The sequence below is a fragment of the Neoarius graeffei genome, chromosome 27 (genome assembly GCF_027579695.1).
Source record: "Neoarius graeffei isolate fNeoGra1 chromosome 27, fNeoGra1.pri, whole genome shotgun sequence".
Taxonomy (NCBI): Eukaryota; Metazoa; Chordata; class Actinopteri; order Siluriformes; family Ariidae; genus Neoarius; species Neoarius graeffei.
The window spans coordinates 31,219,088-31,235,073 of NC_083595.1; the positions used below are offsets into that span (position 1 = coordinate 31,219,088).

The following is a 15,986-nucleotide window of genomic DNA, read 5'->3' on the forward strand; positions in this document are numbered from 1 at the left end:
TTTGAAGCCCTGAAAAAGGTTCTTCTATGGCATCGCCCTGAAGAACCGGTACTGGCCCCATTATTTTTTAGAGTGTAGTGTGCTCAGGCAAAAAGGATTTGACTACAATATACAGTATAATCTCAACTGTCATTGATGAATTTCAATTTCTATGGCAGTTGAAACAAGATGCGTTTTGGATTCTTCTTTGCCTCATGCATTATCTTCATGGAAAATATTCAGCTGTTCTGGATTTTTAAAACCTTTCATTATGCCCTTGATAGTTACTGATCAGAGGGTTGGGAGTTCAAGCCGAAGCACCACCAAGCTGACGCTGTTGGGCCCTTAGACAAATCTCTTAACCCTATCGGCTCTACCTACGTATTCACATTGACCACACATAGAAGTCGGAAAAAGATGTGAAAAGAAGCAGAAGATGATTCTGCCCTTGATTTTGCTTAAGTATATTTTAAATTGTTTATATATTTTCTATATATATTATCTCATTTGTACATCAACAGCCATCTGAGTTTTCTTGGGAAAGTTATTTAGTTTCCAAAAAAATCCAGTAATTTGACAATAAAAGCTAATAACGTTGAGTGATGCATTACATCACTGGTCAATCAAGAATAGGAATTATGTGGGGCAAACGATTACTCATACACAATCAAAGGCAGATATGTTTTTTCTATATATTTTTTTTCCACCAAACCATTTTCCCCATAAAAGCATAACAGTTTTAGGAAATAATCCATCTCGTGCTTCATTACACCTGTAACTGTATTTCCCATGCACCTTTTCAGTGAAGCAAGCTGGAAAAAAAAAATCAGTCCAAATGGAAATCCAGTCTAGTGATATTTCACTCTGTGTAATAACCTGACATGCTCGTTATTGGCAGTGTGAATGAATCTACACTCTGGGCTAGAAGGAAATCAGCCCCAGATTCATTTCTTCATACCACTCTGTATATTCTTTCTCATGACCACTGTTGTGCTCCATTCTGCAAAATTTGTTAAGATCTGATGTCAATGCCAAAAATGACCCTGCTAACAAAGGGTTTCTGGATTATTTTCCAAACATGATCATTTGTATGCATTTATTTGATATATTCTACCGCCAGTGTTCTCTTTTTTATTTGTTTTTAAGACATACTATTATTACAAAATAATTTGTGACTACTTTTAAAGAAAAGTAAATCATTTCTTCAATTACCTTTATAATTAAAACAAACATGACCGACCATTATGGAAGGACATTAAGCTAATAAATTTGCTAGCGAGCCCTGTTAGTCAGTGAAACTTGAAAAATATGTGGTCTTAATTAGAAGACAGTGTTCAGTTTTTCAGAAGACACAGTGTTCTTTGGATTAATAGCCATGTCAGAGATTTCGTGATCAGACACAAAAGTGCTTGCAGTGTTTGTGCTGAAGCAAATGATCCAGACACACTGATGCTTTCAGTAACCTTGAAGTTTTCTGTTGTTTTAACTCTTCATTGAACTGAATTAAGGCAAAAACAATAAGCACTGGAGAATCAAAAGACGAGGGGAAACATAAAACTTAATATTGTGTCTTTCTAGGATCTGAGTTTAATACTCCTGATCTAGGACAAGAACAAGAAAACACTTATTTGACTTTGGTACCTTTTAAGGAAATCTGCTAGAAGGCCATCTATTTTTATTTTTGAAGAATATCAGCTTCACGTGGTGGGTCCATGAAATAGGAATAGAAAAAAAAAAGCTACAGTTTGAACACCATTTAAAAAAATAAAAAATAAAAAACAGGTAGTTTTGGTTTTAGAATCTGATTGGCTGAGCAGCATTCAAAGCCCATGTAAAATCCTGGATAAACGCACATCTGCGACCACATCACAATAATTGAATTCTGTATTAATGCGCCACGTTTTCAAACCAATAAACTGTTACACTAAAGCTATTGTTCTGTCCATAGAATGCCTTAATCTTTGCCCATTATGTTGCCTAGCAACCAATGACTATTGTTAACAGACTGATGTATAGCAGAAAATTTGTTTTTATTGCAAATATTACAAATAAATTCAATTATTTATTGACACCAAATTTATCATATTGTTTTGTCGCCATTTTATAAAAGCAAGAAGCCACTTGAGGGTGTGTCTTACAGCGTGGGGTGCTAAGCTTCACGTTGTGACTAAGAACACTGTTCCTGTGATAAAATCACTGGAACGCATACACTCCTGGCTTATCGCTTTATTTTTATGAAGAGGAAAATTGGAAAATCCTCAAACCTATATGATGTGCGTAATATTTCTATATTAAAGCATAATTGAACACGTCTTATATTTCATGATTCTTTCTTTCCAGTGACATTTCCCACTCCTGAAAAGTCTTAAAAGAGAAGAGAATGTTCTGGCCAAGTCTGTGCCCTCAAATTTATTATGATAAAATCACACGTTAAAATGGTTTAGGGTGACTTCAAGGATATATTATGAGAGAAAATCTTTATCCACCAAGATACACAAACCTCGACATGGACTGGACATGTGTTCGAGGGAAGCTCAGTGGCTAAGGTGCTGTGCAGGTGACTGGATGCTTTAAATCTCAGCTACTTTCCTCTTCTTGACTGCTCAGCCTTGTGCTTGAATTGGGGCTGTTTTGGATCAAAAGACTCTGCCAAATATATAAATGGAAAATGTCCAGCCAAGAGAAATAATCACCAAGTCAAACCGACTGTCCAGCAAGGACATGCTCCTGCGCATGGCAGCGCTTGATCAGACAGCAGTAACGCACGCCAAGATGGCCGTCTGGCTCGTCTCAGCCAAACACACCAGAGCTCAGGCCTGGTGGTCTGCTGCTCATAGAAAACATGCCCATTTCACTGTGACCGCAAGTAAACACGTAAAAGCATGTTAAAGTCAGGAAGGAGCGCACACACAAAGCACAGAGAGGAAATGAGGCAAAGCGTTCCCACCCTCTCTGAGCCACAGATGAGGTGTCACGCTGGAAGGACGACAGCATGAGCTTCCAGCACAAGTTTTACTGAATTTGGACATGCCGAGTCCTCCTGAGCATAACTCCAGTTTCAGAGCCGAGTTTGTGATCAGACCCATCAACACATGCAGGCATGGATGCGATGAGAAAACTCTCGCGCTCACTTGTACAGAAAGATAATACGAGCCAGATGTGTTGGGCCTGTGAGACAAGCAGTTTAAGTCTTTTAATTGGACAGCCAGGACTGATGTCAGTGCACAAGCATGCACAGATGAGACAGGGTCTGTATTTCCTGTCCATGATACACTGCTTGACTCAGCTTTACAAGCTGTGTTTCTCAACACCTTCCCACCAGTGCACAAAGGAAAAAATACGAGGTGACATCTGAGGACATTTTGATCGCCACAGAGTTTGAATGAATGATAGATATTCATCATTTTATATTGTATTCCAGACCAACACTGATGTGCTTGGGTGATTGTAATAATGATGACAAAGACCGGGACATTTACACAAAAAGGCAAGGCAAAGCAAAGCAAAGCAAATGAACAAATTCAGTCACTTAGAGGAAAAAAAAAGGGATAAGAGTTGGAACGTTGTGTGAGACAGACTTAAAAACATGGCACTGGATGCAGGCTTGCTGCTATCACACTTTATTAAAAATAGAAACATATGCTCCATAGTACTTCTTTTGATACAGACTACAATGGTCCACTGATATGCCTTCAAAAAAAAAAAAAAATCAGTTACATATAGTATAAAACACTCTCTTGCCTGGAGTTGCACAGAGTTCTTCATTTGGCCTAAATCCACTGTAGAAAAGTCTTCTAAAGAGGAGATGCTGTGGCAGGACTGTACTGTATACGCAAGAACCCTATCTTATGAATACATTTTTGTACATGAGCTCGACATACATACATGAGGTTTCAATCAATAAATCAAAAGCACTGGAAGGTAAACAGGAAAAAAGTGTTTGTCAAGAGAAGGAAATAAACGCACGTTCAGTCTCGTTAAAAAAGATGGCACATTTATTGCTACATAAATGTTATATACATATTGTGTTTTCTGTTACAGAGACAGAAAAGAAATTTACTTCTTGCTGCTGGTTTTTTTTTTTTTTTTTTTAAATTCTTGATGTTCGACAATACCTTGGATTTGGACAGGGATACAAATCTGTTAATTCGCCAACAATGTAGACTAGAGCCAGAGATGAGAGCACATCCTATAGAACATCGAGCTCGTACAACACCCCGTACACACTACACCTCGAGCTACAATCCTACTTTATGCTCTTAAGATGCTATTCATAAATTCTCAATAATAGTGGACAGGTTATGGTAAATAACCGTACATTTGTTTTTACTATCTAATATAGTAAAATAAAGTAAGAAACTTTTTACTCAAAACTTTTGATTTCAAAAATCTAGAAAGAGTAATATTTAGAATTCAAGAAATGTTCTTACAATATTATTGTATAAAAGGCTAACTACAGTGAAAAATAAGCCAAATTTTTTTTTTTATCCTTTTTCATATACTTTTTATGAGGGAAAGCATCAGGGCATACAGCAAAGTCTAACATATCCAACAGAGGAGCAAATGAACAAAAAGCAGAAAATAAAACGCAGAAAAAAAAGAAAACAGGACAACTAACAAAGAGATGATAGAACCTCGATCGACTTCAGCCAGCAACAACACAAGCTCTTCAATACTGAAATGTATAACAAGGCCACAAAGACGAATATAGCCATCATTAGGATTTGGAAAAAAATAAAAAATAAAAAGGGAGGAAAATAAAATAAAATAAAGGGGAGGACGGGGAGTAGATTGAAATCAGTTTTAATATGCTGAGATTCAGTCTAGAGATCTGTGATAGCTTTTTGTTCTTCGACTTTGTCTTTCTGATGTGGCAGTTTTGTTTGAGTTGAGCATGCATATGGAAGACGGGGGGGGACGGGGGGGCAGAAAGAGTATAAAGAGAAAGAATTAAGACCAAAAATATATGTTCAATAAGAAAAAAAATATACACAAAAAAGACTCGATGTTGATTCTTGATATAAAAACGCTTTTGTTCATGGTTTCGCCTGGTTGCTGATTTTGTTGTCACAGCGTTTGAAGTTTGAATTTTGGACATCACGCGCACGCACGCACACACACGCACACACACACACAGAGATAGAGTTCTGATCACTGTATCAAGTACTTCAATGCTTTGGGGAGAGACAAATCCATCCTAAGTAACTTAGAATATCTTTTTTCTATTTCCACACAGGACAATATATGCTTTACTATGAAGCCTAGAAAAATGCTTTGTATACAATTACAAATAAACATATGACATTGTGGTTACTTAGAGTAATGATTTTTTTGTGATTTTCTCTTTTTTTTATGTTATGTTACTGGTTTTAGACAGAAAGAAAATCAAGCAAAACTTCAATTCAGGCCAGGTGATGCTGTGGTCATCGTTTTGAGTCTACTCCGTCTGATATTAGCTATGTCTAATTTCTCAGCTTGAGGCTAAGTGCAGAAGACCACTGCTGTTCAACTAAGCAGAGACCAAATAATGTAACATCATAAAACCAACAAACTGCAGTAAATGGAAATATGCCATTTTCTTCCCACTTAACACTATATTGGCTGAAGAATTCAAAGGACCCATGAGTAGGCCTCCTTTCCTTCTGTTAAGACACTATGAAGTATGCAGGGAATGCTAGGGTTTAGTAACTGGTCTGCTCTCTGTATTGAACTACTTACTAACGACTATAAACATATCAGCCTGTGGTTGACCTCTGACCTTTCAGTAAAGCTCCAGTTTGCCATCCGGGCCTTGCGTCTGCAAGAGATAGGAAGGAAGGAGCAAAAACGCGCTCGTCTCTCCACTACACTAAAGTGTCTGCGTCTTGGGAGTCTCAACTAAACACACATCGTTAGGTAGTTTTGGTTTCCTCATGCTGCTGTTCGTGGAATGAATCTATCATAAATATAAACAATATATTATTTCTTATTCTTTTTTTTCTTCTAGACAAAAAGGGCAGAACATTTAAAAACTTTGATCATATCAAACGACACAGATGTGAGCGGCTCGGTTCTTGGATGTTCTTCGGAGTTGGATGCTTTAAATCTGTGAAGTGGCCCAGAGCATCTTTTCCATAGTGTTGCTCCAGCAGAATCACTCAGAGCTTGGCAAACTGAAGATCTACTGAAATGCCAAACAGCTTCTTAAAGCAATGTCATAACTTTCCCTTTAAACATAAACTTTATAGTTCAGTAACATAATAAATAGGAAAAAAAAATTTAAAAAAATAAAAACAAAAAAAGGAAAAACAATTGCTGTTACAATGCATTCGTCAATTCAGTTTAGGCACAATGCAACTTCCACGTGGAGGGTGGAGGGGGACTGCGACAGTCTCTGATTGTACAGATGTGACACACTGCTTTGCAGACACACTGCTTTTCACATATGTGCTCAAGGGCTTTCGGTTTTTGTGAGTATGCTTCTCGTGGGCAGAAATTTGCTATACAATTTTGGACTTTGGAAGAAGTTTGGCATTTGCCAGTCTTCTTCGAGCTCAGGGTCGCTTGACTGGAATTTGGCTTGGAGTGGTCTCTGTCTTTTCAAATTTGTGTCACAAGCTGTGAGTCCTGTCTGCCCTTGGAAAGCAAGGTCACCAATGCAATCTTACACACTCCCTCTGCATCACTCTGATCTGAAAATTCAAATGAAGAAATGATAAGTGGGATTAGATCAGTGTCAAACAACCTTTTTTACTCAACCTCTGAAGTTAAAATGTCCATTCTCAAATATGCAGTGTGTTTTAACAATACTAAAAAAAAAAAAAAAGCTCAGTTTTATAAGCATTCTTAAAATATCTACAACGCACATCTCCATCACTGAGATTACCTGCCTAGTGCTCACAGATGGCCCATGGGGTTGGATGTGTCTGTAAGCCCGGGGTGAACGGATGGATGAGTCTGCTGTGGTTCCCCTGAAACACCAGAAACCTTCTCTTCCTCTCTCCTTTTAAGGCAGGCTGCTTTGGGGTTCAGGTTCCGCTCTGGATGGGGGAAATTAATTCACCAAACTAAGCTCTATATTCCATTCTCATCTCATTATCTCTAGCCGCTTTATCCTGTTCTACAGGGTCGCAGGCAAGCTGGAGCCTATCCCAGCTGACTACGGGCGAAAGGCGGGGTACACCCTGGACAAGTCGCCAGGTCATCACAGGGCTGACACATAGACACAGACAACCATTCACACTCACATTCACACCTACGCTCAATTTAGAGTCACCAGTTAACCTAACCTGCATGTCTTTGGACTGTGGGGGAAACCGGAGCACCCGGAGGAAACCCACGCGGACACGGGGAGAACATGCAAACTCTGCACAGAAAGGCCCTCGCCGGCCACGGGGCTCGAACCCGGACCTTCTTGCTGTGAGGCGACAGCGCTAACCACTACACCACCGTGCCGCCCTAAGCTCTATATTCTCTGTAAGAATTTTACTCATTTTAATTAAACCTCCCAGTATGGACGGAGTGTCTCTACAAATGTTAAATTTTAATTCTTAAAAACATGCTCCAAAAACATGTAAGCTCAGTTCGAACGGACACTTCTAAAGCTGCACTTTCAGCTGTATTTCACTACACTATATATAACTACAGTGCCGTGACATTGCAGCTTAACTGTACTGAATAAGAGGAAAACATCAGTCACAATTCCACCTTGTTTTATTTTTGTATAAATAATACAGGGCGGCACGGTGGTGTAGTGGTTAGCGCTGTCGCCTCACAGCAAGAAGGTCCGGGTTCGAGCCCCGTGGCCGGCGAGGGCCTTTCTGTGCGGAGTTTGCATGTTCTCCCCGTGTCCGCGTGGGTTTCCTCCGGGTGCTCCGGTTTCCCCCACAGTCCAAAGACATGCAGGTTAGGTTAACTGGTGACTCTAAATTGACCGTAGGTGTGAATGTGAGTGTGAATGGTTGTCTGTGTCTATGTGTCAGCCCTGTGATGACCTGGCGACTTGTCCAGGGTGTACCCCGCCTTTCGCCTGTAGTCAGCTGGGATAGGCTCCAGCTTGCCTGCGACCCTGTAGAACAGGATAAAGCGGCTAGAGATGATGAGATGAGATAAATAATACAGCAAAGTGATGTGCACTACTGTTTACATCCTCTGCATGTGTTACAATGAAATGATAGCATTAATATCTGAACCCGGTGAAAATGAAATGCGTGGATAGTAGTACGGCTGGGAGAGCGACTAACCCCTGACTTGCTGCTCCAGGCTGAGGATGACAGCGACAGCCTGGTGCAGGATGAGCAGTTTGGTCTGGGGCTTCTCACTCTTCAAATGCAGCTGGCACATGCGGCCCAGCTCCTTAAATGCCTCGTTGATGTCTCTCACTCTCAGTCGCTCTCGTGCGTTATTGGCCATTCTCCTCTCACGTTCTCGCTCTGCCTTCTGCTCAGGGTTCAGGTCCTCCTCCTCATTAATGCTGCTGTGGAGAAAAACAGGAACACATGCTCGAGTCAGACTGGCAGTAAACCACACAGCAGTCAGCTTACTTTGGAAACTGTGTGATTGTAAATAGGTAAGCATGCATTAATAATCACACGAAGGTTAAAGGAACAGTCCACCGTACTTCCATAATGAAATATGCTCTTATCTGAATTGAGACGAGCTGCTCCGTACCTCTCCGAGCTTTGCGCGACCTCCCAGTCAGTCAGACGCAGTCAGACGCGCTGTCACTCCTGTTAGCAATGTAGCTAGGCTCAGTATGGCCAATGGTATTTTTTGGGGCTGTAGTTAGATGCGACCAAACTCTTCCGCGTTTTTCCTGTTTACATAGGTTTATATGACCAGTGATATGAAACAAGTTCAGTTACACAAATTGAAACGTAGCGATTTTCTATGCTATGGAAAGTCCGCACTATAATGACAGGCGTACTAACACCTTCTGCGCGCTTCGGCAGCGCATTGATACGGAGCTCAGATATCACAAGACTGATTTACACTGGTCATATAAACCTATGTAAACAGGAAAAACGCGGAAGAGTTTGGTCGCATCTAACTACAGCCCCAAAAAATACCATTGGCCATGCTGAGCCTAGCTACATTGCTAACAGGAGTGACAGCGCGTCTGACTGCGTCTGACTGACTGGGAGGTCGCGCAAAGCTCGGAGAGGTACGGAGCAGCTCGTCTCAATTCAGATAAGAGCATATTTCATTATGGAAGTACGGTGGACTGTTCCTTTAAAGGAAACTCTATTTGAAGTGCACAGAGCAGGGAGGTGGGTGTAACATACCTTGTTCGAGTCCCTCCTCTAGGCGTTTTAATGTCCCTTTTTTCACTCTCGTCATCAGACTTGATGCCATCAGAGGAGTGGTTATCATGCATCTCGTCTTTGTCCTGATTTTCAATTTTAAGATCCAGAGCTGGAGCCACCTGAGATGCCAGGCTACCAGAGAGGCCTGTGTTTAAAGACACACACACCATGATCTATACACCACTTTAAATACTACAGGTAGCAAACTTAATACAATGTTTGCCAAGTAATAAACTGTCTATGGGTTTACTGAAATTGTTAAATCTGAGAGCAGAAAGGTGTGAACCTCTGAAAGTGTCAGCCTGGTGATTGAGCTCGGTGCTAGAGGCCGGCCCGGGGGTGCTCTGCAGCCCTGTATGGTTTGCATTCAGACTGACTGTCTCTTCACGATGAGCAGAACCCTGTTAGAACATGAGCCAGAGAATGAAATTTCAACATCAAGGGTCTTTCTGATCATAAAGTGATCATGAAGCAGGAAGAGAAGGAAATCCATTTACATTAAAACCAAAGAGTTATGCACAGCGCCTGAGATTCCACATCAAAGTGCTGCGGCAGGCTTTCCTGTTCCTACTGTAGCGCATGACCTTGTCTCTGAAGAACTGAGTGCTGCTCGGAGTACAAAGAATGACCTTTGCAGCCTAAACCACATGCTCACAAAGACATGCGATAGTTCCAGTCAACTACACAGGAAACATGACAACTAACACACTCATGGAATATTTTTTCCAGGAGGCTTTTTTATCCAGATGCTTCTTACTCAGTCTTGCACAGTGTTCTTGTCTTTTTCTACCTGTATTCATACAACGTTTGCTGAAAAATCCGTTTTCGCTTTCTTTCACTGTTTGTACATTGCGAACAGAAGTTAACCATGACGTTGAGCTGCGGTTACTGCCTGATTAAGATGTGGAAATGGAAGCGCCAGACTAATCCAATTGAAGAATGGATGGTGTGCATTCAGAAATCTCATCCACACATTAAAAAAATATATAAAAATCACTTCCTCTGCATCACAACCACGACGGTCATCAAAGACCAAATCCTGGAACCCATTTTTGTCAAACAGTAAGCATCTTTAGGATTTCCATGTCCGCTGCAGATTACAGCAGGTTTTAGTAACATTGGTTTCTTGTGGGTCTGGATTTGATCAAGCTATTGGCAAGTGAGCCAGAGAGTGGCTGCTTCAGAGCAAACTAAACCCAGAGCGATTTGCTGCCAGCTCTTTACTACTTGCCTCCTTCAGAGAGTCAGAAAGGCCACTTCGCTCCTGAGCGTCCACCACAGGGATCCACTCGCTCCCCCACAGATCCCGTTTCCCCTTACGAGCAGCAACAGGAACGACGACGAGAGGAGTGGAAGCAGAAGACGAAAGAGGCGGGGTAGCTCTTTCCCCTTTTTCCTTTCGGAATGTGATCCTAAGTCACTGTTGGCCTCTGTTAACCCCGTCAAAACCCCGTCCTCCCCCAGCAGCACGCACTAATCTCAGCTCCGCTCTCAACAGGTGGCCAAACAACTCTTTGTCTGGGCTAGAGGAGGAGGAGCTGAGGGAGCCGCCAGCTGAAGAAGGCAGCCATTTTCAGGCTTGATTACCATACAGCTGGAGACTTCGGTCACACACACACACACACACACACACACACACACACACACACACACACACACACACACACACACACAAAAAAAAAAAAAACAACACACACAGACGCACACCCTCATCCGAGGTGTCAGATTTCCTGAGTTGTTAAGAAATAGGGCAAAGAGATAGACAGCGAGGGGGTGTGTGTGTATATGCGGTGTGTGAAGCCAGAATAAAAGCATCTGTATTAGCCATGCTGAATCAGGGTTTTGTCTTATAGTGTGTATTTCTGTGGGGTGTGTATGTGTGCATGTTGTCTCACAGGGAGAGCTCTGTTGGTATATGTATGAGTGCACAGTTCATTGACGGCAGTGACACAGAGCCCTTCTTACAGGGACATAAACAGGTCATCACAGCACTGATCCGTCTCTCAATCTCCGGTTCTAATACACACACTAAGCCACTAAGCTCAGAGGCTTTGATACTGAAATCACATTCAGGCCTCAGATTTTCTCCTCAAAATGGAATTATGACATGGATGAGAGCTTTGGTTCTGTTGGGATGAGTGTGGAAACTTTAATGGAGAAGTGAAGCTGTCTGCTTTGCTTGAAAGGCTTTCTTCTGGGTTGACGCTGATCACGATTTCAATCTGTGCGCACAAGCCGCATGGACGCAGCTCCAGTGTGACTGTCACCTGAATAGCACACCAAGCTAATGTCGCCCAAGGCTGCACCCATTTCATTTAATGCCAGGAGGGGCGATAATTCATAATTTTACTCTATCCGTCTCTTGCACTAATTCAACACTTGGTGCTAATGGGCACTAACAAGAGCTGAGTAACCATGTGGAACACACAGCAACAACGATGTGCATTAGGGTGCTAATGCTACAGCACATCTACGCAAACAAGAATGAAGCGAGCTATTTTTATGAATAAGCGTAGTATGTGATTAAAGTCTTATAGGCTAAACCTTCCAAACACATTTAATCCCAAAGGCACCAAGACTGATTTACTAATATAATAAATTGCTTTTGCAAGGAATTTCATAGTGAGAATGTTTCCCCATCCTTCCAGAGACGAATGTGGGCATTTTATAAGGAAAAGCACAAAAATGCATCCTTGCGCAGGGGGATTAATGGGAAAACATTTGTCTCCTCTGTTTCTTCCCCTACAGCTGTGCTCTCTGCTGCAGGGAATGCATGTGTGAAGATGAGGGAGGAGGGAGGGAGTGCATTTATATGCTGTGTTTTAGTAAGACACACCACAGTGCTCCAGTCCCCACAGCCCGAGTCGCTGAACCCTTCCATGGCAGTGCAAAACTCCAGCCCACCTCGCCTGCTTTTCCCATCCAACCATCACTGTGCTGAGCTTGAGGAAACAGAGCGAGCGAGCGAGCAAGCGAGAGAGAGAGAGAGTGCTTGCCCTGGGCCAGCCATTACGCATATGGAAAGTATGTGGGTTTAAGTTAAATGGCCCTCTGTGGAAAATGGTTCCGTTTCAGCACATGACTGAGGCTTCATTTTAAACAGGTGGCTCTGCCTTGTTTATTAGGCTATTTGGAGAGGCACAATGAAAAAGCGCGTGCCTTTCTCTGTCTGCAACTGACTCAAAAGCGGACATATTTTGCTGATTGGCTTAAATTTTGTTTAAACAACTGCCATTGATCGATGGGGGACTTTGAACTTGGCAGAAATTAAAAAAAGAACAAGTTCAGAGAAAGCTCTGAAACAATTAGGTTATTGTTTTCCAGGCCGAATAAACACAGTGATTGTTACCATAGATGTTGTCCTGCTGGCGACCAATCCGGACGTGGGGAAGCTGGTGCCGATGGCTGTGATTGGTCCGTTGTGTGTCTGTCCCAGCAGGCTGTGGATGTCGCTGGGCAGAGAGGCGGTAGAGCCTACGGCGTGATTCCGGAGGACATGGATCGCATCATCTAGTCTGTCCAAACGATCCTCCATCCGAGACTGGAAAAGGATGGAGACGGAAACAGAGGGAGGGAGAGGATGAGAGAGAGAGAGAGAGAACGATTAGAGTAGGGTATAAATATATGGACATTATTAACAGGAAATGCTGCATTAAATTATACTACAGCAATCCAGAATGGAACATAAACTAATGAAATTTATGGGGAAAAAACCCCCCGCAAAACTGAAAAATGAGATGTCAAGCCATGTGAATTCAATGGAAATCATGCATGCACCCCAAGGCCTCCTAAAAGACAAACCTATGAAAAAAATGGGCTTTTCTAGAACATGATGGTGTGATTTTTTTTTTTTTTAAAGTTTGTGGCCTTTAACACATGTGGCTGCCACAAGCTGAAAGAAAACTTGAATGGATCTAAAATGTTTTTTTAATCTAAGTAAAAAAAGAAAACATGGTCAGACTGAAATTAAAGCAAAGCTGGTGATGAGAAAGGAAAGGAATAGCACATCGTCAAGAGACAAGTGATGGACAAGAACGGCAGCTAAAAAGCAGGGATACCTCACAGACATCCTTTAAGAAGGACATGGCATCCTGGAGATGCTCATGCAGCTGCTGATGCACACGATTTTTCTAAAGTCAGACAGGAACGGGAGAGCAGTGAGACAGTTACACACACACACACACACACACACACACACACACACGGACAAGCAGAGAACGAGAAAGAGAGAAGTAGAGAGGCAAGAAGGGATAAAGGTTTAGACATAACTAAAGAAAAGGCGCAAGGCATTATCCAAACCATTTAAGTATAAACTTCAGAGTTCCTTTTTAAAGAATTGGTGATGATTAAATGGTGATCTTCTGGTCCATTCATGGCCATTTTCACTGACTCACATTGTTACTGTTCACAGTATCCCACACTGCCAAATCAGACACTTGACAAAAAATTTAGCCACAGGTGGCACTGAAAGTGCATGTGTAAATATTTGTCTTACACACCCCATGGTGTGAATGCATGATGTGGGAAGCAGGCACACGCATGCGTGTGTATGTTTATATAAAGTGGTTCCCGTCAAGATTCTGCTCCCCAGTCAGCCCTGGAATCTCGAAACACTACTCCTATGCAACAGCTGCCAATCCCCACACACACACACCCTAAACACAGCCAAGCCAATCCTCATCCCCCTAAACCCAATACCCAATCCCCATACTCCCCTACACACACCCTAGCCAATCCCCACTCAGCATTCCCCAAAGCAGACAGATGGCAGGAGACACGCCCCAAGGGATGAGTATTGTTCTGTATCACGCTCCCCCAAAACCATTCTATGACATTTGTCAGTCAGGAATGTGTGTGTAATGCTAACCCCCCCGTGTCCTCCAGCAGCCAGGCATCCGCTCTTGCAGTGTCCATTAAACAGTGGCAATGGTGAGGGGGGAGGAAGAGGAAGAGAGAGAGAGAGAGAGAGAGAGAGAGAGAGAGAGAGATCATACCAGAGAGTGGAGAGAGTTCTCATAACTCGGGGAGGACGGGGTCTGTCCGGCTGCACGAGGCCACTGGGTAGTACCTGTAGGACAAGAAAAGAAAAAGGAAAAAAAAAAAAAAGATTGAAAGGTTATCAAACGTGGGATTTCCTAGTTACCATACAGAGCAAAAAAAATGGCTGATCAACACTTCAAGCCACTTCCCAACAGAGGCCAAAGCTCATTTCCTCTTCCATGCAATTCCAGCTATTCTCTATGTGGGCTGTTTTCCTCTCAGGTCCAGATGCATCATTTCCTATGACTAAGCTACATCCTGCAACATGAGAGGGGTCGGGGGCTGAACCACCACCCACAACAGCACTGAGGGATGTGCGCTGCTTCCGCTCATTAATGAAGTCATGGCTAAAAATGCTGTGAGAACAATGCAGGATGCTGATAAGAGCTTCGGCTCCGACCCTGTCTCACTTCCCCCAAGTCTGATTGTAATGGCACTGCTTGGAAAAGTCCAAGTTCTAGACTCAAAGGATCACACAGCTCAAATATCTCCAGGTCATGAACCCGTACAGTTACGAAACACATGTAAAAACAAACGAAAACAAAACTTTGTAACTCTGAGGAGGTGTAGTTTTTGTCATGCCTGCGCGTTATGCAAACATGCGCCTGTGTCTGATTTCGGCATTGTAATGAGGATGTAAATTACTGAGGTCTGCTCTTAGTCTAAGTGCAATGATTCTGACTGGCCATAAATCATCTTCGCTCTAAAGGAATCCACATCTGCTAATCGCAAATCAAAAAGGAGGGGGTTATTTTCCCCTCTCTTCCTTCTTACTTTCAATTATGTATAATACTGCTCTCCAACTGGCAAATAAACAGCTACAGGAAGTCATGCATTGCCCAAGGATTCTGTGTGCGTGTTTGTATATCTAATAAAAAAAGAAAAAGGGTCAAACATCCCTAATGGCTGTGGACCTAAACAAAACCTGCAGGTTATTTACTTTAGTGTCTGAGTGCCAATTAAAGGCCTGAGCTCTGGTCCAACCTGACTTCAGTCTCCATAGCAGAAAGGACAAAACTTCAATCATGATCTACGTGTCCTATACTCCTCAGCTTGAATGTTGCCATGGCTCAGTCTTGCATTTTGCCTTCTCCATCTCATGTCTGTTTAGACGTCTTCTTTAAAGAGAGCTTCATCACCCCACGCCACTAGGACGACTTCTCCCTCTCTCCCTTTGGTGGGAGTGTTTAGGTAAGAACTTTCCAACCATTCATTCTCCCAAAACTGCTAGCAGAGCCCCATCTGAAGGAACGTTCTTCTTTAAAACACAAAGTCCTGAGAAGCAGACTTTTTCATTAAGAGGCTATTAAAAATGACTCTGGAGCAGGAAATTACGTGGCTTGGTCTTTTTCTCCACTTCTGTGTACAAGAAGAAGAGCACAGCGTTTAATAAGCCCACCCTCTCTCACCAATGGCCACATAAGACAAATGAGTGTGCGTGCGCCGTATCCCACGTGGACTGAAGTCTAATTGGCTAGAAGCAGCAGCAGCAGAGGCCCAGGTCTGTGCTGCAGAGACGCCTAATACTTCAGTTAAAGAACTAATCCTGAAGAACAGATGTAGGTGTTTGTGCTTAATCATAACATCATGGCACATTCCACAGCGCCGTCTAAGAATAGCTGCACCACTGATCAAAAAACCTTCAAACTCACAACAACAAAGGACGCTTTGACTACATGCACA

The 15,986-nt window shown here is 42.4% G+C and overlaps 1 protein-coding gene across 7 annotated transcripts in view; it reads right to left on the reverse strand.

The window, feature by feature from the left end:
• Window positions 1–3,583: 3,583 nt before the first annotated feature.
• Window positions 3,584–15,986, reverse strand: part of tcf12 (transcription factor 12) — a 156,261-nt gene continuing 143,858 nt past the window's right edge. For 5 of the 7 annotated variants that reach the window (XM_060911285.1, XM_060911282.1, XM_060911284.1 and 2 more), the window contains 7 exons: window positions 14,258–14,331; window positions 12,613–12,804; window positions 9,550–9,664; window positions 9,243–9,408; window positions 8,202–8,434; window positions 6,845–6,998; window positions 3,584–6,650 (listed from right to left, as the gene is read on the reverse strand). In XM_060911285.1, coding sequence (XP_060767268.1) covers window positions 6,856–6,998; window positions 8,202–8,434; window positions 9,243–9,408; window positions 9,550–9,664; window positions 12,613–12,804; window positions 14,258–14,331 — 923 coding nt within the window. In that variant the 3' untranslated portion in view covers window positions 3,584–6,650; window positions 6,845–6,855. Of the gene's footprint in view, window positions 6,651–6,844; window positions 6,999–8,201; window positions 8,435–9,242; window positions 9,409–9,549; window positions 9,665–12,612; window positions 12,805–13,321; window positions 13,394–14,257; window positions 14,332–15,986 lie in introns of all 7 variants that reach the window. The other 2 variants (XM_060911288.1, XM_060911283.1) reach the window with 2 other exon arrangements.